Source organism: Phaenicophaeus curvirostris, chromosome 9 (genome assembly GCF_032191515.1).
Source record: "Phaenicophaeus curvirostris isolate KB17595 chromosome 9, BPBGC_Pcur_1.0, whole genome shotgun sequence".
Classification (NCBI taxonomy): Eukaryota; Metazoa; Chordata; class Aves; order Cuculiformes; family Cuculidae; genus Phaenicophaeus; species Phaenicophaeus curvirostris.
The window spans coordinates 19721483-19744807 of record NC_091400.1 but is presented as its reverse complement, the minus strand read 5'-3'; the positions used below and the strand labels follow the sequence as shown (position 1 = coordinate 19744807).

The 23325-nt window shown below is 42.8% G+C and overlaps 1 protein-coding gene across 2 annotated transcripts; it reads left to right on the top strand.

Annotated features, from left to right (window-relative positions):
* Window positions 1-5580: 5580 nt before the first annotated feature.
* MYOZ1 (myozenin 1) lies at window positions 5581-23009 on the top strand. 2 transcript variants are annotated; one of them, XM_069863529.1, is made up of 6 exons: window positions 5581-5772; window positions 7929-8030; window positions 9666-9847; window positions 17157-17391; window positions 18985-19144; window positions 19860-23009. In XM_069863529.1, the coding sequence occupies exons 2-6, from the start codon at window positions 7955-7957 to the stop codon at window positions 20089-20091; spliced, it is 885 nt and encodes a 294-aa protein (XP_069719630.1). In that variant the 5' UTR covers window positions 5581-5772; window positions 7929-7954; the 3' UTR covers window positions 20092-23009. The 2 variants fall into 2 exon arrangements, with proteins under 2 accessions (XP_069719630.1, XP_069719631.1); XM_069863530.1 differs by lacking the exon at window positions 7929-8030 and having other exon boundaries at window positions 5583-5772.
* Window positions 23010-23325: the final 316 nt, after the last annotated feature.

Genomic DNA, 23325 nt, shown 5'->3' with positions numbered 1-23325 from the left:
TTAATTACAAGGAGAGATGCCTTATGTGGTGGTCTGGGCATGTGTCTTGGGACTATCCAGCATATTTCTGATTGATTTGTGGACAGGAAACATACAAAGGGGCAGTGATGTTTGCTGATGCCAAACCTGCGCTGCTGCCCAACCAGAAGCACAGCTCCCAGAGAAATAAATCTACAGATGCACAGGCTGCAGATTAGGACTGCATCTTGTTTTGCTTAATAAAGCTGACATAGTAGGATTATGAGCTACTCCAGATGGTTTGACACATTGCAGGACAGTTGCTGTGTCCAGGGCTCTGATTAAATTCCCTGTTAACCTCTACAACCTTCTCAAGTGAGAGTCATTTCATCTCACACCAGATTGTGTCAGAAGGAGCTAGACAGCCTTTCAAAGGTGGAATGGGTGCCAAGGTACTGGCCCACAGCAAAGCCGACGGACTACTGAGCAGCTACACAGCAGGCTAGGGATGAGCCTGCACTTCAATGCACTACCCAGAGAGTAGTTTAAAACCAGAAAACAGTCAGGTGCCTAGTGGGGATCTCTATCTCCAAACAATCATAGCTGGTGGAAGAAGTGTCCCACAAAGAACACAGCAGTGCAAGTCCGTTGCATGTAGGAAAAAGGGCATTCTCAGGCAGCAAGGACCTATAGCTCTAACGGCCACTAGATGCTGCCCCTGTTCTTCTTGGGGGCACCTGGGGTTTGGGCATTCGCCTGGTGCAGCGTTTTAAACCTTAGGAAATCCTTTCCTCCTAATCTGTCCTCTTTTGGCGCTCACATACGGCGTGGCTCACTCCCACGTACCAGAGGCGAAGGCCAGTCTCATTCCAAGGAGTTTTGGCAGCATGAGGCTTGGTGCAGCTCGGAGGGGATTCCTGGGTGGCAGTGTGTGGGCACACAGGCAAACAGGCAACCCAGCCAGCAACACACCATGGGCACACCAGCTATTTCAGCACCCATTCCAGCTCTGTCATCAACTCCTACATGTTGTTCTATACAATACGTATATGTCTATGTCCTCTATCTCATTGTGTATTAAGTGCACTTACTGGCAGGAGGGAGTCTGGCATTACCTATTTCTCCTTCTGTGGTGCTACAAACCACTGGCAAGTTTTCCTGATGTCTCTGTAAAGGCATATATGAAACATTTTAAAATGACAAATATTATATATGATGTATTTAAAACTGCAAAATCAACAACAAATCAAGATATTTGCAACTTTTTTTCAGAACAGATTGACTCATCTTGAAAACTGCTGCTTATGAATACGTTCAGCACAGATCAGTCCTAGGCTCAAGGGAAAAAGGGCAGCAGGGTCAAGGTTTAATTCTCTGTCTTCAGCAAATTAGAATGGTAAAGGCTGTTTGCTAGATCCACATGAGCATTATGTGCTGAGGAGACATCCCTGCTGACGACGCCTGTCACAGCTACTCTTTGAGTCCATCTAGCACTGTGTAACAAGGCAGGTGTCATCTGCTGCTCTTGAAATGATTCTGCAAACATCAGCAATTTGAAGTTAGACCATTTGAAATTAGTGCATGAGAGTTTAGTGCAAAAATAAACTAATTCTGAAGCTAGAAGTCAGAGAAAGCAAAGCTTTGTGCAGGCTGTTCTAAGGCCTCGTAAGCAAAGGGTGTATTTGGAAAGAGGGAGGTGGTCATAGCGAGATAGCCAGTTCCTTGTGTGACTAAAAACTCCTCCCTGAAGTTCTGAAATGTCCTACAGGCGGCACACACACTACCCCGCTGACCTAAGTGGAAACTCCATGTACTCAAACGAAGACTGAATTCAACCACCAAAACTCACCACACTCTAGGTAAATCCCTGTCTGCCCTCCAGCCTAAAACTAAACCAGCTCATCAAGCAACGCTTGCAATGATTTAAAACCTTGAGCATTGAGTAAGCATGAGTGAGTAAGATAACAGGAAGAGCCCTTCATAACTTCTTACCTATGATGATTTCATCACAGTACTTATGGCAGAGATAACAGATTGGGACAGTATTCCCAGTGGAAAAAGATACTGAGTTGCTGAACCTGACAGCATAGCAGGGCACAAGTGAAGTCTCTGTGAGACCCCCCACTGCCATTTCTTGAACTAGGCACTTCTGTCTCTCAGAGGAAACTGCATGGAGAGGCAAAAGGAACAGTATTTAGTTATCAGCCTGGTAACTGAAAACGAAGACATAATTTTATTTGAAGTAGGAGGTGAGAATCTCAGTTAAAGATGTGCCTTGGTGCATATGTGCCAGACACAAGACTGTTTTATCCCAATCACCCTATAAATCCTGGTGCTATACTAATAGGATAAACCCTCTCTTACATTCCTTCTGGGTTCCAGGCTCGGGCTCTGTGCAGTGCGCTCCAGCTGCATTCTTTGGTCCTGTGTCTCACTCAAGGTATGTGTAAAACATGCACATGGAGATGAAAATAACCTCTGGAGGATCAGGGTTGCAAGGACAGAACAGGACTTCGCATAGCACTGAATGAGGGCTATGGATCATCTTTCAAAGTGGAGGTGGCCAAGGTTTCTTCAGAACTTGAGCCTAGCGGCAGCCAGAAACACAACAAGACTGAAGAACCTTAACAAGAGGCTGGTCTAAACCTTGGGGTTTGCTGCTGGATTTTCTGATGAGTCCAATGATGAGCCAAGGATTCTAAATACTAACTACTAGTATCTAGGGAATAAAGAAATATCCCCATTTGAGCATTTTGGCTTCTAGATACCATTTCTGAGCCCTGGATAAAGATCCTGCCCTGTACTCTCTACTCTTAGCTCACTTTGCTTCATACACCTGCTCAGCCTGGTTCATTTCCAGTTCATCACCACCTCGCCTACCTCTCACGCTTCTCACAGACACACAAATGCTTTATTCCCATCAGACAACAGTTCCCATCAGTCCTTGAAGCTGGACTTCAGGGTTCTTGTCCTTCCCCCTACCCCTGCTTGCCTCTTGCCTTTTGGGCTGGGGATCCACAGAGGAGTCTTGTCTCCTGGAGTTGGATCACCCTGAACTGCTGTCAGTGTGTTGTTCCTCATCCTAACTGCTGGGCACACCCGCCCATATCCTGACGGAGATCCTCCGGCACTATGCTAGATGTGCCTTTCCTTCATCTCCTTGCTATTGCTTTTCCCTAGTCTCTCTCAAGTTTTGTAAGAGGACTCACATCTGTCTCCTATTCACCTCCAGTTGCCAGCTAGCCATGGGGCACTCTCCTCCATCCCTGCTCAGCTCCTCTCTCCCTGCAGATCCCTGCAGGAGCTGCTTTGGACCCCCAGGGCAGGAGGAACCAGAGGAGCAGCAGGTCATGCTCATTGCAGGGAAAAGCAACCCCTTACTTCCCTGCTACAATATCTTTTGGAGCTACACCATGCCTCAAAATGCAGCAGGTTTCCATGTGATACCCATCCGGCACAAACTGTTCCCCTAAGGTGTAATTTGTGCTCAGGAAGGCACAGGAGATGGATTACTGCAGAAATAATACAGCAGCTATAAACTGGCCTGAAAACTGCAGTTGGAAGCAAGTGCCGAGAAGGCAGAGTTCAGCATCACTCTAGTGATTGCAAGAAGGTGCCATTTAGTGGCAGCTACACTTCACAGCTTCTCACCCCATAATGCAAACCGTATTCATTTCTTGGACAGTTATCAAAATGGAGCTAGAAACTTTTTAAAATTAAGAGGTAACTGTACCTCATCCTTTGCGAGAGGAGACGCAAAGGACTGCTAAGTTAGTCAATATATGAGCACATCATGCCTGTTCTCACAGTACCCTCTCACGTGGCATCACCATGCGACAGGGTTTATAACACAGGGAACTTGTGTAGGAGAGCAGCATCATGAAGAGCACAAATGGACTTCACAGCAGGCACTCTGGGCTAGCCCAATCCAAGAGAAATAAATGTGGTGAAAAAAAAATCCTCCTCTTCGTACAACGTGCACTGACACCAGGAGAGCTGCTCCTCCGTGGCCACCTGCACTTGGGCAGAGTGGATGGGAAGTGTGGACAAGTGGCCAGTTGTGACAGCAGCACCCAACTCCCTCCAGTGCTCCTCCAGCGCTATGCCAGATGTAAATGCCTGCACCAGCTGTGATGGTGCTCAGAGCAGGCAGTGGGTGTTCACAGTGCTATTGTGCTGTCCTACACCTCCTTTGCACTGGCAGAGCTCCACTGAGTTACTCCCAGATCTCTGCCATGGGAATGTTGAGGGTAGGATCCAGGCCATCTGGCCCCCACAGTTCATTCTGGTGTATCTGCTGGGCTCAGTGAAGGACACACCACTCTTGGGTAGTGGAAAGCTTAAAGCACAATGTTACAGTGGATGTGAATAAGAGAGAATAAGAGCTGTGCTACAGGCACATAGTGGTTATATGGCTGCAAGCAAGAGGAAAATGGGAAGTTTGAGGACAGGAGTTTGCCATACATGCCCTGACTCCAAACAGGGTGTGAAGGCTGAATCTTGCCCACGGGTATGTTACAGCAATCTCATACAGAATCTCCCAAACAGCACTGGGGGTAATGCTTTCTACTTCCAACCCACTGACCACACTTCTTTTATTTTTAATACGCATTTGGTGGAAGCAAAAACAACTCTGAAAAATCTAGGGAAAAGGGATAGTGACTGCCTCCCGGTGTTCCTTTGTATTAACTTCACTTGCAATTCTCTATGCAGATGATTTTCTACCACAATCACAGCTGTGTTTGGGTTCCCTCCTGTCCCACTACAGTCCAGGTTTATTCAGTGGACAACTTGATTTTGATCCAATATGAAAAAGGAAGACAATGTTTCCTGTAGGATTCCTACTTTAGGCAGAAGCCGAAAGGCGTGCATCTTTGAGTAATCCAGTAAAATGATAGATGTTCCCTTCACCCTAGATCCAAAACCCCGCTGGGTCTGGGGCAAAAACAGGGAGAATCACCTCCTAATGAACAGGAGCTAAAGGAGGGGAGTCATTCGCATGTACAAAGCTGCACCAAATGCAGGCAATCTATCAACCCTGCTTCTGTCCCGAATCAGGGAATTCGTTTCCTTGCTATTTGATTCTGCTGGGATTCCCATACACATTACACAGCTGCTTCTCAGAACTCTGTAAATAGCTTTCTAGACTTTGTGGTTTTCCTCCTACTTCTTGCTTCATGCATACAATTATTTTTCTTCTGTGCTTTTTGATGGATTATTTGAATGTCTGGCATTCTAGGAATTACATATGAGAGCCTGGAGGACACTCAGCTGAATGATGGAGAGAGAAGAGCACAGAAGGACAGTGTAAAACAGAGCCCAAGAGAGCTTTTGAAGCATTACTGAAAAAAGGATATTGAGAAGGATTTATGAATTGCATTAAAATGCAATAGGAGGAGGAAGGGGAATGGCGTGTTGGTTTGGACAGAGAGGAGGAGGAAATGAGGCACCTATAGAGTGCCTGGTCTTCCTGGGAACTAAGGCAGTGACAGCAGAAAGCCTAAAGAGCAACCTTTTCCTTTTCCCTCTCCTTGGGGCTGTCAGCAGTGCTATCCGAGACTTTGCCCTCCAGGCCATTGGCTATTAATAACTGCAGGATGCCTGTGTGAGCAGCCTTCAGGAGTCAAATTCACAGCACTTTGCATCAGCACTTTGTGCTGGGCAGAGCTTGCCTGCACCCAGGCACCCTGGGTGAGTGGGGCTGCTGGACAAGCTCCCCAGCAGCACCCAGGGACAGGCTGGGAGGAAGCAACCCACTGTTGAGCTCTGGAGCAGGCGCATGAGCTCTTCTGAGCCTGGCACTGCAAGCCTGAGGTGAGTTGACTGGGCAGCAAAATAGTTTGGAGCAGGTGCTGGAGAGGGTAAATATAAGTTTGGTTTGCAGCAGAACCAAGGAAAGGACTGCTTCAAATACCAGTGCAGAAAAAGGTACAGGAATCAAACCAAGGGATAGAACTCAGGGGAGAAAAGAATAACTGTAGCCCTTGTTTTATTTACGGGATAGTGGGGAGGATGGGGCTCAGTGCCCATCCCCACGGCGGGGTGGCTGAAACAACAGCAGTCCCAGCGCAGCTCTGGACGCTGTCCATAGTGAAAGACTGCTGCTCCTATCCTTATGCTAGACCAATAGCACACAGCAGGTTTCCCACTCCTCAATCCTGCTGAATTAGTCAAAGAGGAATGGAATGAACTTGCCCTCACTGCTTCTTGAGAATGGGTGTGCTAGAGGAGCATGGTTCCCTGTTAGGGCCAAGCCTTTGTACTTTGTTCCAGGGAGCCCACATTTGGGGCACACAGATGATTTCCCCTCCGTTTTGCCAGTCTTGTGATCCATCAGATGGGCCATAACCTCCTACCCCTCCATCTCCTGGCAGCATTGCCCCTTTTCTGTCAAGCAGGGACTGCTTCTTTTATATAGCCAAGCAGATGTCTGTCTGCTCGAGGAGAATGTGCAGTTCATGCTTTATGGCTGCACCTGCTCACGCTTGCTTTGAGAACATGCCACGATAGGCTTTTTTATGATGTGAACTACATAGGCAGCACCTCAGTAAAAAGAAAAGCTTGGAAATCTGGAAGAAAAACTAATCTAAGAGAGCATCTGCCAATATGACTGGAGCTGGTTTGCCGTGGCTGGGCTTCTTTTAGCATTTATCAACACCTCATCACATGAAAATCATGTTGCAAAGATGCAATAATGGAATGAAACTTCAAAATACATAGGAGATAAAAATGTCTGGATCACAACAAGGGCAGTGTATAAGCTCCTAGAGCCAGCTGTTTGCTTGCTAGTTTTAAAATATCACTCATAGTTAAATGTCTTCAGTTCTGAAATGTTAAGCAACTAAAATGGAAAAAAACACCAGAAGAATGGCCATAGTTCTTGTCTGCTGCTGCTGAAGCCATCTGGGCTTTGCTCATTTGACTCTGCATTGTATGGTATTTGCTGAGGATCTGTCCCCTTGTGTGCTGTTGTTTGAGCATGGATAGTGCTGAAATAAAAGCAGGACTTTTCTCCTAGTATGTTATGTGTGATAACCCCCAAGAAGAACCCTGAAAAACTGCCTGAGGTGGAATTGCTGAGATTTCTCAGTACAGATCTCTCATCCTTGCTGGGGGCAGAGATGGGGAGCACTGAACCAGAGGAAATTTCCCTCTTCCCCTCCTGCTCCTCCCTCAAATGATATGTGATAAGATCACTACATAAGATACAGGTGCAATTGGCTTCAAACAACTTGGGTGAACAATGTTCCCTCTAACAAGTTTGCCTATGCCTTCTTTCTCCAGCCCTCCTGTAACAAAACAGTAGCAGTCATAAAAGTCAGAATTAATTAGGGTCTTCATTTGTTTCTTTTTTTTCTTTTTTTCAGAAGTTGCAGTTTAGTGGTTTTCTGAATACCTACTCTAATTCTAATAGATATCTAAATGTCCAAACCAAGCTTGCACGTTATTCAAAACACTCCCAAATAACTCATGGATAGACCCAAAATTTTTATACAAAAATATGTATTACCATCTAATGATAACTGCTTGGTATTATAATACGTTATGATAGAGCAAACTTTCAAACTGACATTATGTTACTACAGCACAAGGTGAGGACCAGGTACCACTGTGGCACAAGGTGATAACCGAGCACCCCTGTGGCACACACGGGTGCTGGGAGATCACTATCTTGCAATCAAAATGCCTATTTTCGATGACGATGCTATATGGCACCTTGGCAATGCTTCTGCTGTGACCTGCTGCCATATTTTGTGTCATAATGCTGAGTCTCCAGAGAACACCGCAATGGCCTGCTGATGGTATTCTGTGTTGGATGATGCCATTCACTAGCTCCTTCACGGAGAAGGGATAGATAAGAACCAGTGTGTGAAAGGAAGGCTGCATATCTCTTAACTATAGATGGCAACTTAAAGAGAGGCAAGAAATACCTTTGCAGTGTTTCAGTCTCCATTTCCTTGTGTGTTTAGAGCAAAGCAGAGAACCCTTTGTGGGAATGCCCCTTGCAGGGACTCCTGCTCCTGTTAAAAGGAAAAAGCCCACTAAACCCATTGGGAAGCTGACACACGAAGGTAAGATATGCAAAACTGCACACATGAGAATTGTTTGGATTTCAACCTGAATTTCAGCCTTTAAAATTCACACCTTGTCTGACTGAAGTCCCAGAGCAAGAAATGCAGTGGACATACCAGGAGGCAGAGCCACAAATATTACTAAAGCTCAGCCTTCAACCACATCACATTTTCTAATTTACTGTTCAAAAACATTGAACACACACATGGGTCAAATGTTGACCTAGATTATACTTTGTAAACCCCTGTTCTCCTGCAGCATTAATATGGATCCACATTAGCATGAATGGGAAGAGAATACGATCTTTTATGGTTATCAGTATTGCAATGCCTAGTTATATTCTACATTGTTCTCTCTCTTATAACCTTTGTTAAAAAGTTATAGCCTTGTCTCAGAACTGTTTTCCTCCATGTGAAAGAATTGCTTTGGTTCCAACACTCATTAGTAGAAATACCCAAGGTCTATTAGATGGGGTAATACAGGAGGAAGAACATAACTTGGGACACTTTCCCTTCCATGGAATGCCTGTGTTTTGGGTAAGGTAACTTTTGATTAACTGTGATATCCTTATCTTTTCTTTACATTTGAGAGCATGGGGAAGGTTTTTAGAGGTTTTGAAAAGCAATAATTTAATGCTGTCTTTCTCTTTGGCCCCCAAAAGGGCTGAAGAATCTTCTTTGCTAGGTACAGGTATATATTCTTCTGCTTGCCCCTAATCCTTTAATAAAGTAAACTGGTAATAAGGGCATTCTGTACTGTGCTGTGACGTCATGCTATATAAAACTGTCTCGCTATAATAGTTTCTTCAGAGAATGCCTAATAAAATGAACGGGCCTATACCAATTCTATACTCGTTGAAGCTAGAGATTCATTCTCTATTGTAAATGAGATGTAGAGGTGGAAAAGTGGTCTTAACCTTGCTTAATACAGAAAAAAGAAAGTCTAGGAGAAGTTGCTTGTTTCTGAATGAAAAGCTTTAACTGCATTTCTGCAGGGTTTTTACACTGAAAAATATTTGAATCCATTGCTTTGGTGAGAATTGGTTCTATTAAATTAAATGGGAAAGGGCTTATTGAGTAACCAGTGTATGAAGACTTGAAGAGAGCTTCAGGTACTTTTCCCTTTAAAAATTCTCCTTAAAACAAACAAACAAAAAGATACAGTAATATTGAATCTTGCCATGGCTTCAATGTAATGCATAAACCAAAGCCTGCCAGCATTATCTTTATTTATTATATGTTAGCCCAGCCCAAATTGCTGGCAGCTACCCATCTAGCTCCAGAGGAGGGGAGGTGTGTCAGTCGGTAACCAGGCGATGTAGTGGTGCATTTTGAGGCAGCACTAAGGAATCTGGCTATACTGACTGAGGTGCTTCAGATGTCGGACACAGGCACCTAGTTCCATCCTTATACAACTCCTCTCTGTAGTTATGCCTTGATTGCAATCCACAGTAAATTTCACCCATCTATACCCAAAGTGTCATCAAGGTAAAAAATTGGTGCATAGGTAATTTCCAAAAACCTTAATTTAAAAGAGAATTTGGCTGCTTTGAAGTCACTACTGATTTTGGGAAGCGATGGACAAGAGACATGGACCAGAGCACTCCCTAAAGCATCCCATTCCATGTTTTTTAGCCATGCCACAAGAGGTGTCCAAGCTGAACTTGGGGAAGAAGATCAGCATCCCCAGAGATGTGATGCTAGAAGAGCTTTCTCTCCTCACTAACAAAGGATCCAAGATGTTCAAACTACGTCAACTGAGAGTGGAGAAGTTCATTTATGAGAATAACCCTGACGCCTTCACCGACAATTCTGTGGTAGGTCGGAGATTAAAACGCTGCTCCATACACCCAGAGGAAACAGGAATGGAGTATGCCCAAGCTCTCCTCTGTCTCTATGTGTATGGGCCAGGGGTGGGGGGATCTACTGGCAAAGAAATGCAGGAAAAAGCCAAAGTTATATGAACAGACAATTTTATTTCCATTCAGCAGCAGCATTAGCTTCTTTTGGCAAATACTTGGTATTGCACATGCAGAAGCATGAGAAAATTCAGTACTGAGTGAGAAGGGAGGACTGCATGTTCAGTGAGTGTTCAGAGCTGCATGGGGCAAGACTCATTGGTTTTTTTGCCCATTCCATTTCTTCTTTGCAAGATAGAAATGATCCATCCGGGTCTGACTTCACCTCCAGTAGCTGGGCAGAGTCTTCTGCTCACTTCTGCAAGAAGTTCCATAAATGAAAATTCAGACAGAAACCTCTAACTTGACAATATCTTCAGTTTATTTGCCAGAGGCTATGCTTGTTTCTTCTAAATTACTTTCCTATCAGATGTGTATAAATTCAGACATTCTGCTTTTTTCCCTTTCTCATGAGTTAGTACTGTTATTTAATCTTTGAACAGTTAGTTGCCTGCTCTAAAGTCTTCTGAATATACTTAAACTTTTACAAATGAAACTTTCCTTTCACATGATTGTCAGCAGTTCAGTGAAACAAACAGAAAATGTTCCAGGTTTACATGCATTTTGATGCAGCATCTCATCTTCTGATGTCCTTTAAAGTTTATTTTGTGTCATTTTATCCCTTTATGGCATCTATTTTCCAGTTCAAGGGAACTTGAACAAAATAATAAAAGTCAAGCTGAGGAAAATGTTCTGCCAAACAAAAACACGTTATTTTTTGGCTCCCTGATGTTTCTAAAAGCAACAATAAGTAAAGCTTTGTAGTTTAATTCTAAAAATGACAATTTGGGAAGCAGGATATGGAATGATGCCTGGAAAAAAAAAGTCATTAAATTAAAGCGGTAGGTCAGATTACAGATGAGGGATGACAGACTAGAGATAAAGTAGCACATGTGGTGTTGTTAGACTTCAGGCAGTTAGTTCATCTCTTCAATGAGCTCCCTCTCAGAAAGGATGTGAGAATGAGTGGTGTGTCAAGCATTGGACTCTTCAGATTAAAATCCTAGAGAACTGCAAGCTGTTTTTATAAATACTCAGCTATCTCAGAGTGCCTAAAACATACGAGGCACGAGCTCATACATCAGAATCTGCTGCAGTAAGGAGAAGTGAGAAAATAATGAGGTGAGGGAGTGAAAAGGCTGAAGTCCAAACCTTCAAATATTTGAGGGTGTCACTTAAGGGTGCTCAACTGGAAAAATACAAAGCAAATGAGTTGTGACAAACTGACTCAAAACTTGATGGCACAGAGTCCCTCCAAGACTGACAGTGCAAAGGCTGCCAACAATTGCTTCTTTTTTGTTAGCTGTTTTTCCTACTGTGTTTATTCACCCACACCTGACATCCACTCTTTACACTCCTTCTTTAGAGAATCTCTCCTGCTGTTCTGTAAGAGCACCTCTGCTCCCCTGCTTTTTGAGTGAGACTGTAAGATATTGTGCTGTGGAGAAATGTATTTGAGGGATGGATCAGACCCTAACAAGCCTAAGATTTTCTTCATGGCTTTGCTATATGAGAACAGTGGCATTGCTTCCAAACAGCTGGTCTTCTGCTCTACAGTCCTCCATGATCCACTTTCAGGGATGTCTTTTCTCCACGTTCACAGTATAGATAACAAATCTCTGTGAGTCCGTGCAGGAGGACTTTGGTCTGCCTTAGCTAGAGTCCTCACTTGGGGCAGGATTAGCAGGATCGCAAACATAATTATTCCCATTTGCTGGCTGCCCTGCGCACCCCGTGCAAGAGCTCTGCCAGGCTGCATCCACTTTGTGGATAACTGTTCTCATCACCACAGCCAGTGTGAGTTAGCACCTTTACTGGCAGTCAGAGCAGTGAGAAGAAAAGCTGAGCAATCCTAGCAACCAAGCCATCCCCTTGGAAAGTTTGTTGCTCCCAGTCAGGTAAAGGCAACAGATCTTTGGCCTCACTGTTATCTTCCAAACCATCAGGACAGTGCCTGACCTTAGCACCAAATAACTTTCATCAAAAAGCCCTTTTGATTGCAATATTTGATTAGCCTTCTGCTCCTTTCTTGCTCCTGGCTCTGCTCAAAGGCAGATACAGGAAAGAAGGCTTAAACAGAAAGGAACTGTGGGGGCAGTATTATGGCAGAGTAAATAATTCCTACTGCTACATCCAGTTACTTCCCCCACCCAGTTAATTTTAATGTCCTTTGCTCCCCCTCTCAAAGAAGTCCTTGTGCCTTAAGGCTGTGGGACAGCAAGGGGATTTAAAGCTGGTGCTGTTTTCTGCTTTTCAATCACAGATTTCTTAACTTTCTTAGGATGTTCTGAGGACACGCTTAGCAAAGCAGGGCAAAAAAGGTCTGGAATGGAGTATAGATTGATTCTTTCCCCCAGAAAAAGTTTAACAGTGAAGTAATGTAACATAAAAACACACAAAGAGACTGGTTATTAAAAATAAATCCAAACCCTATAAGGGGTCCCAGAATAGCCTGTGCTGCAGCCATAAACCTTCCACACAAGAGAGAAGATCCCAAGTCATGTGTCAGCAAGCCGCTCTCCTGCTTCTCTCCTCCTCCTTCTCCTCCACCCACCCAACCACACTGGACAATCAGATCATTCTCCTTACTTGTGGCAGAGAAAACATACATATATTGTGTGTGTGAATGTAAGACAGATCCATGCAAAAGTGAGAACTAATACTCTCTCACTGTTGCGGTTCCACCCATCCAGTTAAAGGGAAATGATGTCTAAACCCACAGCCAAAAGGACCGACCATTCCCAATATAACCATAATGCAATGCCCTATCTACGCTATAGCTGCTTTCAACACTGTGACCCATTTCTCTTGCAAATATAAAGTACAAGGAGAGCCTTTTAGAGAGGGTTGAGTTTGACGCTTTTATCTCCACAGCAGGCAGAAGCACATAGACAACCTGCCTCAGAGATCTTAAATGTTAAACAGCCAGACACGATACAGTCTGTGAAGGAACAGAGATGTTCTCACACATCTACTTGGTTTACGTGCAAGTGTGCACTGACGGCTCTGTTTTTCCCTTAATGTACATAGAAGAAAGCCAATCAAGATCTCTGGAGGCAGGGTTAAAGGGAAAACGTTAGGAAAACTTCTAGGAAGCCTGTTCTGCAGGGAATACTAAACCTCTTGAACAAACGTTACAGAATGACTGTCAGCTGAAATACAAGAGAGCCTGAGGTTAAGACCTAAGTGGAGCAAGCCAGCTGAGATGGCACTTCTCTGAAAAAAACGAGCCTTCCTGTGGTGGAGTTGGGTTAGTGCAGAAGACCTAGAGGTCCCAACTATACCCACACCCGCATAAGAGTGAAAATGAAGTCTCATGCCTTCTTACTCAAGAAGTGACTGGTGTGGAAACAGCAGAATGTCAGAGAGCAAGAATCTCTTCTTTTCCACAGCAGTTTGTTGGAGCACTGTGAGAAAACTTTGGACCAAATTTCTGCAACTCAGTTCCTTTCATTCACAAAGAAAATGGGGCAAGGGTGATATAAAATATACAAATAAGATATAAATAATTTTGGGTTGCATTAGATAAAATAGCCCATTATACTCGATGATCCTTCTGGGTCCCTTTCAACTCAGAGCATTCCATGATTCTATGTTTATTTACATGGGTAAATTCAGACATAGAAGTGAAAAATAATTTGACTAAGATTGAACAGCAAGTCATAAGCAGATCTGGAAATGGAAAGCAGGAGCTAAGCCTGTGCCTCTACACGGGGCAGGTTTAAAACAAAATTAGCTGAAGATACTTTAACAGTTGAGGTTACTTTTTATTTTCATCCTCTTTTAAAAGTGAATCATAGGTTCATGGCTGTGCAGCTCCAAATCGAGGACTGAGGCACACACTTTGATAAAAACAGCAGGCAGTTTCTGAGACTCTGCAAGTGTCTGAACTTTACATCTCCCAGCCCACCATAAAGGAGCATTTGAATGGCTGCCACCAAGAGGACGCAGTCGAGTAACTTCAGACGTGTTAGTAACCACATAGGCATCAAACCTTTGGGAACCTCTTTACCAGTGTGGTAGAAATAGAAACACATTTGGTGGCCTCAATCATTCTCTTTAGGGCACAGCAAGGAGCTGATGGGAAGCACAGAATGTCTCCTTTAGGGACTGCCTGCAGTGACGTCAGGGCCTTGAGATACTTGGGGATCTCAGCTCCATTAGACGGATCACCTTTCATTATCTATTTTTCATAAGACACGTGCAGTAGCTCTAGAGAATTCAGAATTTCTCCACCAAGGCATGATCAGGCCCTTACTAGCCAAAAGGACGTCAAACGCATACGCCAAATTTGTTAGCCAACCCAGGGGACCACACATCACATGAATCTGCCACCACTGTTCTCTTTTTAGAGTGGATTTAGGGATGCCCAGAGACTAATTATATCCACTGCCTCCAGCGACACACAGACAGGACAGACCCTCTGCCACAGAGGGACCGTGTGATCTGCCCCCAGAGACAACAGGAGAAGGTTATCAGCCTTCTCAGTTGACACTCCTGGGCATCTCTCCTGAGATTTCCACCAACAGGGTCAATCAACCCTAACTGAGAGGTCAGGTTTGTGATGTGAACATGCATTCACATAAAAGCTCCACATCCAGTTAGAAGTGGCCCAGGACACACATTCCCCTCAGGTGTAAGCTGTATTTCACTTTGAACACCCTGACCAGAGGCATGCTGTAAGTACCAGGGACAAAGCTGCACCTACCCAGATTTGACTACATCAAGACTCCTGCTTGAGGCTTCCATTCCTGAGCACTGCTCTCTTGCAATGAGCTCATTTGAATCCACTGAGGTTCAAGAGCTCAAAAAGATGCATTTGCCTCCTGTTATAGGAAAAGAAGATTATCCTAGTAATTTGAGCTAAGACAATCTATTGTGGTGGTTAAAACTAAAGAAAATTGTATTTTTATACTGGCAGGTAAATAGACCAGGGTACTGCATGGAAAATGTGCCTCTCCTATCTGAATGGAGCTGTCTGCTCAACATGGGATGTTTTACCAGCAGATCTATGAAGAATCATGAACTAGCCCAAGACCACTCAAGCTAATTTAATTTGCAGCTAAATAAGATTTAGGTGTGGCTTCTCCCTTATGTTTTAGAGAACCTTCACTCCTGCTTAGTAATAATACTGCAATTTAAAATAACACCAGATGACAATGGTGTCTGTTCCTGGTCACATTAAATGCTGCTGTGCACAAAATCAGTGCCCCTTTTCACAATTGCTCATGTTTTGTTGATGTTTTGTGACCTTTTTTTTTTTGCCACAGAGTGCATGTAAGTAACCAAAGGAAAAGAAAAATGAGCATTTAATTCTCAGGGAGGGCATACAGCATGGATGAAACTTGGAGGAAACCAGATGCAAATCCTGTTTTGAAATTACTGAGCAAGTCAGTAGCATTAACCTCACATATATATTAAGGTTTTGTGAATAACCTCATTCTGACCCCTAGCCCTCAAAAAACCCGTTTTTTTCAGTTTGCCTTTTTACAGCTATATAGCTCCCACGCATAATTGAGCAGATTGCCCTGCTAGCTCTCTTGTGTACAGCTTAATGCTCACAATCCACTGCCTTCTCAGCGCTTCCTGACATTCAGGGGAACATGATCTCTTCTGTTCCTAAAAAGGGAATTCCCTACAGCTAGGAGAAGGACAGACAGTCCCTAACGGCCCCGGGGGCACCAGCCCTGCCACTGGAGCCTGCAGCTGGCTGCCTGCCTGGGCTGCAGCCTGGTGACCTGCTGTGAAACCCTGGACACTGCTGCTGGAGACGCAGGGAACTGAGGGTTAGATAATTCTGCCTTCAGCCTTCTGGGGTTTTCACTTCTCATCTATTTTTAGCTGACCGAACAGCTGGCCTTGGAAGCCTGTTTACAGCCTGGAAAGCTACTTTTTGCTAAACTGTACTAGGTGTAACAGCCCTGAGAAAGCTTAACCCTTTGAGAGCCAGCCCTGAGGTTCGCACTTGTCTCCCATTGACTGTCTGACATGAATTATACCAGCAGAATTGCAGCAGGAATTGTTTAGCTTCAGCTGTATTTGTTACATCTTTGCGCAATCCCCTAGTCTGACAGGAAAGACTCTATGTGATACATAAATAAGGTTACTTGTATTATAGTGCTGTGGGAGCTGTACACAAGAGATACTTCTTTATATCTGATAGGAGTCAAGCCTTGATCTCACTTAAGACCAATATATAAAACATTTTTCCAAACATATTATATGAGTTTCTGATCTACACAGGTATTTCCTAAAATTGCTGTGTGCAGAGACAGCACCTTGTGCTGGCACCACAGGGTCTATAAACCCTGCACAGACTGCTTGCTCTTTCTCTATGCACTGAAGGGATTGTGCCCTCTAGCCTGGACAGGGGAAAGTGGACAGCCTGGACAGTGAGACCAACTTGATTTTACCTATAGGTACAAATTACTTCCTTGATTTGTTAATGCTTAGATTTGGTTTGTGAAAGCAGAGATTGCTACAAACAAAAGTCTTCCTTTCAGTCATTTTCTTATTGTGGTCTCCAGGAAATCTTTCATGTTTTCCCAGTCTTGTCCAGTTTTCCCTGCTATTTCTTCAGTCTTTCCAGATGCGAAAATACTCCTTCCTATACAGATCTTCATATATGTGGAAAGTAGACATACGAGCTTTTATGTTGTCATAGGTACCCTCTCATTCTGGTACCCTGTAACACTTAGCTCCCAGACTGTAAGCGAGCTGACTTGAGCTTGGGTCTCTTAATCTGGACATGAAAACACTTCTTATTACTTGTACAGGTTGCTTTCCCACAAGTTAGCCAATATATCACTGTCTGGACCTGCACCTGCTCTGGCAGAAGCGGTATTTCCTTTCCATTCCTCCTGCATTTCATACTGATAACTTTTGGAGACAATACACAGATCCGTCTCTTCTCACCTTGATCATATAAAGCGACCATGAGATGTCCATTAGAAGGTGTGCTTCCATTGCCCTGGCTGCTGTTCCACAGCTGCTCCTAAGCTGAATATAGAGAATAACTTGCATGAAGTTTTGTCACTGGTTTTCTAACTGAGACACAGAACTAATCAACTCACAGGGACACTGGAGTTCACATTCTGGGACACAACTGCAAATGTGAATAGGCCATGCCCTGTAACAGGGATTCCTACTCTCTCTTCTCCTGCCCTAGGATCACTTTCAGAAGTTCATCCCACCAGGAGGGTCTTACGGGGAAGATGCTCATGGCTATGCCCATGGGCGGATGGTAGGAGGAGTGACAGCAGGGCAGCACGGCTCCAGTAAGCAGCAGCATCCCTCTGCTCCTCCTAGGCCTGGAAGCAAAGGAGGCCTGGGAGACAGTGAAGGGGAGCACGCAGTGGGATCAGCTGGAAGCGGTGGAGAAGGAGGTGACAGTACTGAGAAAGGCAAGTATTTCTGCAAGAACAAGAAATAACTAAAGCCATTGGAGCTCAGGACAACCTTACTCTTAGAGACAAGTAAAAAACTTCGACTAAAGCCCAAATTCTTCCAAACTAATTTCCACTGCAAAGTCTAGAAAAGCTGACCTGCCTTTAGCTTGATAATTTTGTTTGCATGCTTCTGTGTTGCTCAATCGTAGACAAGAAGCAGAAATTACTTCCTTGGCTGGACCAGTGGAATGATGGGAAACTTAACTCCTGAGCTCCAAAAGCTGATAGAGCAGTGTGCCAGTATGACATACCCTTTCCCTTCAAGGGCTTCATGCAGGTTACTCTCAGACATAGCAGGATTAGCTCTTTAGCCCAGCAGTCTGACCTGACGCACCAGTGTCAAGTATATCAGCCCTGACTTCAAAAAAAAAGTTTTCACCTAAACAAACAGCATTTTTTGGACAATCTTCAGAAAGAAACAGCAATATTTTGAAAAGTTAGCTGGTAATCATCCCTGCTCTACTGAAGCAGTGTTTTTCATTTAATTTAGTCCTTGCTTGATTTCATCCTCTGTTTTGTTTGATTTGGTCAGAAACCTCTAGAACTGTATGAAAATCAGCAGGCGAAATTGTTATTTTAACAGTCCTTATGGGATTTTACAACAAAGAGCAAATCTGCTTGGGAACCAGGAACCACTGTTTTAAGTGACTGACTTGTAAAATCCAAAGTTTTCCATTTACATTCTGGAAGAATGTGCATTTTATATCAAAAGCACATTTCCTGTTTCTGGGCATCCCTGTGAAAAAAACCCACCTGTGTAACCTCTATCTTCTTACAGGAGATTTTTCTCCACTGTTATCCTATTTCTGTCTGCAGGAAGGAGGAGGATTAACATCATCCCATAGCTTTTATGGCAGTGATGGATCCCAACTGCTTTAATTTTTCAACCCAAGCAATCAATTTACTCCTAAACTACTTAGTTTAAGTCCTTCACGGAGAAAGAAGGGGGTAGTTGTTTTTATTTGTTTTAATGAAAGTAAGATCCTTGTACACGTCTGTAATCCTCTGAAACCAGGAAAGCCTAGCATTTGGCAAGGTTTGAAGAAAATAAGCAAGACAAAGAAAGAAGGTGAGATAAAAAGAAAGGTTCACATGATGATAAGGTTTATGTGGAAGGGTTATGTCTGCTATGATCAGACAGAGAAGAGAAGCAAATTATGACATTAGATAGCCTTTTCCCTTGTATAAAGATTCCCCCAAGGTGGTGAAAGAGATGATGGGGCAAGGACACCAGTTCTTGGGGTAAGAGGCTTCTATTTAGAGCATCCAGAGAGAACAACGAAAAATTACCTTTCAAATATATACTCTAATGCAAATTCCTGGATGAGTGGCTCTTAGGCTGTAGTCCGCCTGCTTTTGTGGATAAGGATGGAAGTGGTGTATCACAGTCTTTGTTCAGAGAGATTGATCCATAAAATCTTGGATTTGATCTCGGTGTTACAGAATCTGGAAACAAAGCTGGTGTCTGAACTTCAACAGCAGAATATAGAAAGGCACTGTATTTAGAATTTCATCTAACTAGAGTGTTTTGCCTTCTTTTGTTTACAGACGGAAAGTCAGGAGGCAAAAAAATCACTGTATTTAAAACTTACATCTCCCCTTGGGAAAGAGCAATGGGTATCAGCCCTGAGGACAAAAGTCAGTACACTATTGACTTACTGTCATACAGTCCCAAAGCTGATTTCCCCCATTACAAGTCTTTTAACCGGTAAGTCCTCTTGGATATTCCATTCAGTTTATTTAGCATGAGAAAACACCATAACCCTGGCCATAGGCCTCCTATCCTGCACAATGTAAATCAATTTTAGTTGCATATCAGTTCACTTAGCAGAGTCTCCAGCAGATGAAATGTTTGGAAGTCTACAAAGAGAAAATAAACTATGAGCTAGAGATTTTAATTCAGCTTGTGGTCAGAAAACCTATGCAGTTGGATAAAAGGTCTTTAATCCCTTTTCCCTTTCTTTCTCGCCCCATTTGATCAGGGAAGTTTAACTTGCCACTGTTTATTACTGCAGCCATTTGAAGTTCGAGTTCAGGAAAAACACTCAGGATCAGAAGCCAGAATTTCACAGTACTTCAGATAAGAATCAGGATCTTACTGCTGGTTCTGATAAGAACTGAAAGTTTTACAAATACTTCTAGGGCAGCAACAATTTTCTGTTAACCTCTCTATATAATTTTGCCATCCACTTCCGCAGCCTGATGGAGATTGGTGCAAAAGGGGTGAAGGAAGTGCAGATGGGGTGTCTTAAAATCTTTTTTGGTACATAGGCAATGAATGTATATATATTCTTGGGAAGGATTTGCTGGCCAGTCAACTGCAACAGTGATAAAATTTACAATCTCAATAGCTTTGATTATTTTCTAAATCCCATTGTTTACCTATGCACTGTTCATTAACTCCATGTCTTCCCTTACAACAGGACTGCCATGCCTTACGGAGGTTATGAGAAAGCAGCCAAACGGATGACTTTCAAAGTGCCTCAGTTTGATATTTGCCCTTTGCTTCCAGAGTCTCTCATGATATATAATCAAAATTTCAGCAACAGACCCTCCTTCAACAGAACCCCAATACCTTGGATGCCTTCAGGAGACTCCTTCGAGTACCATACTGAGGTCAATGTGCCAAGGAGTGGTGAAACAGAAGAGCTCTAAATCCTCACCACCAAGGCCCTCATTTTTCTCAGCCCTTTCTATTTGCAGTTTGATAGCAAGGAGCTGAAAAATGCAACTCTAGTCCTGTCAGCTCTTCCTTTCTTTTGCCCTTAGCCCAGACAAGTTCCTAGCGGGTTCTAAACTTCTTTACACTGTGGTGTTAATCATATCAGAAAGAGTTTGAGGGAAAGGAGCTTTTTATTTTTATATACCAGGGCATAAAAGGGCAAAATTTGGAAGTGTTTTTCTGTTTAGCAACGCTAACTGCTGCCTGTCTGCTCCATAATAAATCTGTTTTGTCATATGTTAACAAGTAGTAAAATACCAAGATGAAAAAAAGGCTTTGTGTTTTCTTGTCAAAAAATGCTGCTGAATCAATTTGGAGATTAGCAATAACGGAGGTTTCGGTCTCACAACAAGATGGTTAGCATGGGAAGAAAGAACAGGTACTGATGGGCATGGCCATTAAGACAGGTATGCATCAGGGTGGCTTGGATAAACACTACAGAGCCGGTGATGAAGAATGATTAACTGAGAGGAAATTATGCAGGTAATCAAAAATGCATCAGTGATAAAACAGCAAGTCAAGCTGTCAGTGTAACGGGCAGAATAAAGTATTTCACTAACACCTGAAATGCCCTGATTCTCCAGAGTATAAAATAGGTGCCATCTTAAGTAGGGGTTTTTTTTCACAGAGAGAGGCCAAGAAAGCAACTGGTCAGAAAGGAGCAGAGGCATACCCAAGTGAGATGGCTTGCCCACACCTATAAAGCAAGAAAGAAAAAGCTTTAATTACACAGAAATAATTTGACACCCGCCACAAGGCACTACTTATTCAAATACGCAGCAACAAAGTCTATTCCATTTCTTGTAACAGTTTTATCAGTGCCACACATACAGGACGAAAGGCAGGCACGGTGGAAAACCAATACCATTCATTTTTCTATATGAAATTACCTTCTGTTTCAGGAACATTTGCATTTTGACATTTAATGTACCAGACCGCTGATTCACCACCATAACCTAGCTCAGCCTGGTTTGGAATTCTCTGTTCTGGTGTCTTCTTTAGATCAACATTTCCTCTTACAAACAGGGCCAAACAGCTGATTTACATGGGCAGTTTCCATTGAAGTACTTCTACTTAGGATTTTTTTTCTCCTTGTCTAGAAATCTCTGCAACCGTATTTTATATGCATTCTGTTTGGATAGTTACGAGGTTGGCCATATTGCACTTCTCTAAAAGGCTACTGCCAAGGCTACCCTGAGATTTCTTAAAAATAATAACAATCTGCAGAAGTAAAGAATGCATAGTTTCTTAACCTGTATACTGAAATGGCTAAAGAACACTTATTATATGTCCTGTTAAATGATTAAGAAGTGTCCATAACCCAGTTCTGTGGCTAAACATTAAGGTGATACTTTGACGTTCTGAAGAACATTTCAAAAAAACTGAACAAGGCTGCCTTTTTTGACATGTTCCTACAAAGTGTTTGGAGTTTCAGTTGAAAAAAATCCTCAGAAAAACTTGTTTCTTTGGATAAAATGGATGTGGGAATTAGTTGAAAAGACACTTTCCATATTGATATCCCTTTTTAATGCCTACATAAAAACTTGTAAAATTCACTGGTGAAAGACATTAAAAAATGTGAAATGTTAGTGTACAAAAGGCGATAATACCAAAATGTTTGGTAATTCCAATATAATCACAGCAATCACTTAAGTTTTAGTGGAGCACAGAAAAAAAGAGTAAATAGAATAAGTCTTTAAACAAGCAGGGAAAGATAAGAAATACTGTGCAGAAACAGCGAGTGCTCTCTGCTGGTGCAGTTTCAAAGCTCCCTCACACAAGGAAGGTGGCAGCACCCAGCAGGCAGGTCAGAGGACTGGGTACATACTCAAATCTCTAGTTCATAGCGTACTGCCGGACAAGAGTTTTTGACTGTGCATTCTGTTATCCCAAACCCTAAATGGGTATAAAAAGTTGCAATGTGCTTGTAATTAGTATTGTATCACTGTAAATTATTAATAATATTGCTATAATTCATACTTGTAAGCGAAGAGGATCCTTCAGTTTTGATAAATCTGCTTAGCGAGGCATTTAGCTCTCCTTTTGCCAGTACACTTTCAATCTTAAATACTGTCAAGCAGGATTTATGTGCTTTTGTTTCGAGTACAAAATGGGAAATACAACACTACATCTTGTAGAACAGTTCAGACATCTTAGTGTTTACACAGCTTAAAATACATGCTGGCTTAGTCATTATTCAAAGTAACGTTAAAAGTGAGAAAAATAAGTAATCCAAATTCTGCTTCAAACGTAATTAATTTCAGTGAGGCTCACAGCTACTGCAATCAGGGCAGAGTTTGTCCAAAATGATCAAATATTTAAGAGGAAGTAAGTAACTGCTCCTGCTCTTTGTTTTCCTTGGGCTATGATGTAGACTCAAGGGAATCGCCTGTGTCAGAGAATTATTTAAATTGGGAATAAGAGGATTTTATAAAATTTAATTACAGTGGATTTCCCCCACATACCAGGAGCTACAGAATGGAAACTCAGTCATCTGCTTTTAAGCAGGATCATCATAGTTAGAGATAAAAAAGAACGAAGAAATTATCGTGCCCATGCTCTTGTAAAGGCAGGCTGCTGTTCCCTCATAGAGGATATACTGGATATTAAGCTTATTCTCCAGCAGTCAAAAATCCATTTAGTAGAGAGGGGCTAGCCCATGAAAAACAGATTGGATAGAGTTTTGTGACATTTGGACCTTTCATTTGGAACAAAAAGCTCTTATATTTTTAGTTTAGTACACTGATGTTCTTTCAGGGAGAACTAACCAAAATAAATTTGCAAACAGGGACCTCTGCACTTTAAAAATAAGACATTATAGGTATAGCTTTAGCTAGAGTTATAATGAACATTTGCCTTTCAAAAATCCACAGTGAACAAATAAATGCACAAATAGGGAGAGATTTATTTATGATTATAAGCTCTTCTGCCAAACCAATAGATTTATTCTCTGCTCTTCTAACAAGCCGTACTGGGAACACTTATTTTTGGGAAATTTGGATAAGGAAGGCACAACCATACTACAAAAGGTTTATAAAGGTCTCAGTTCTTCCTGGTCTCAGACATGAGCCAAGGCCAGCACCACTGTTTTGCCCCAGGTCTCTGCATTTGTAGCTGGGGAGAAAAAAAAAAAAACATACAAGGAGGGCAATAACAGTGGTGAAAAA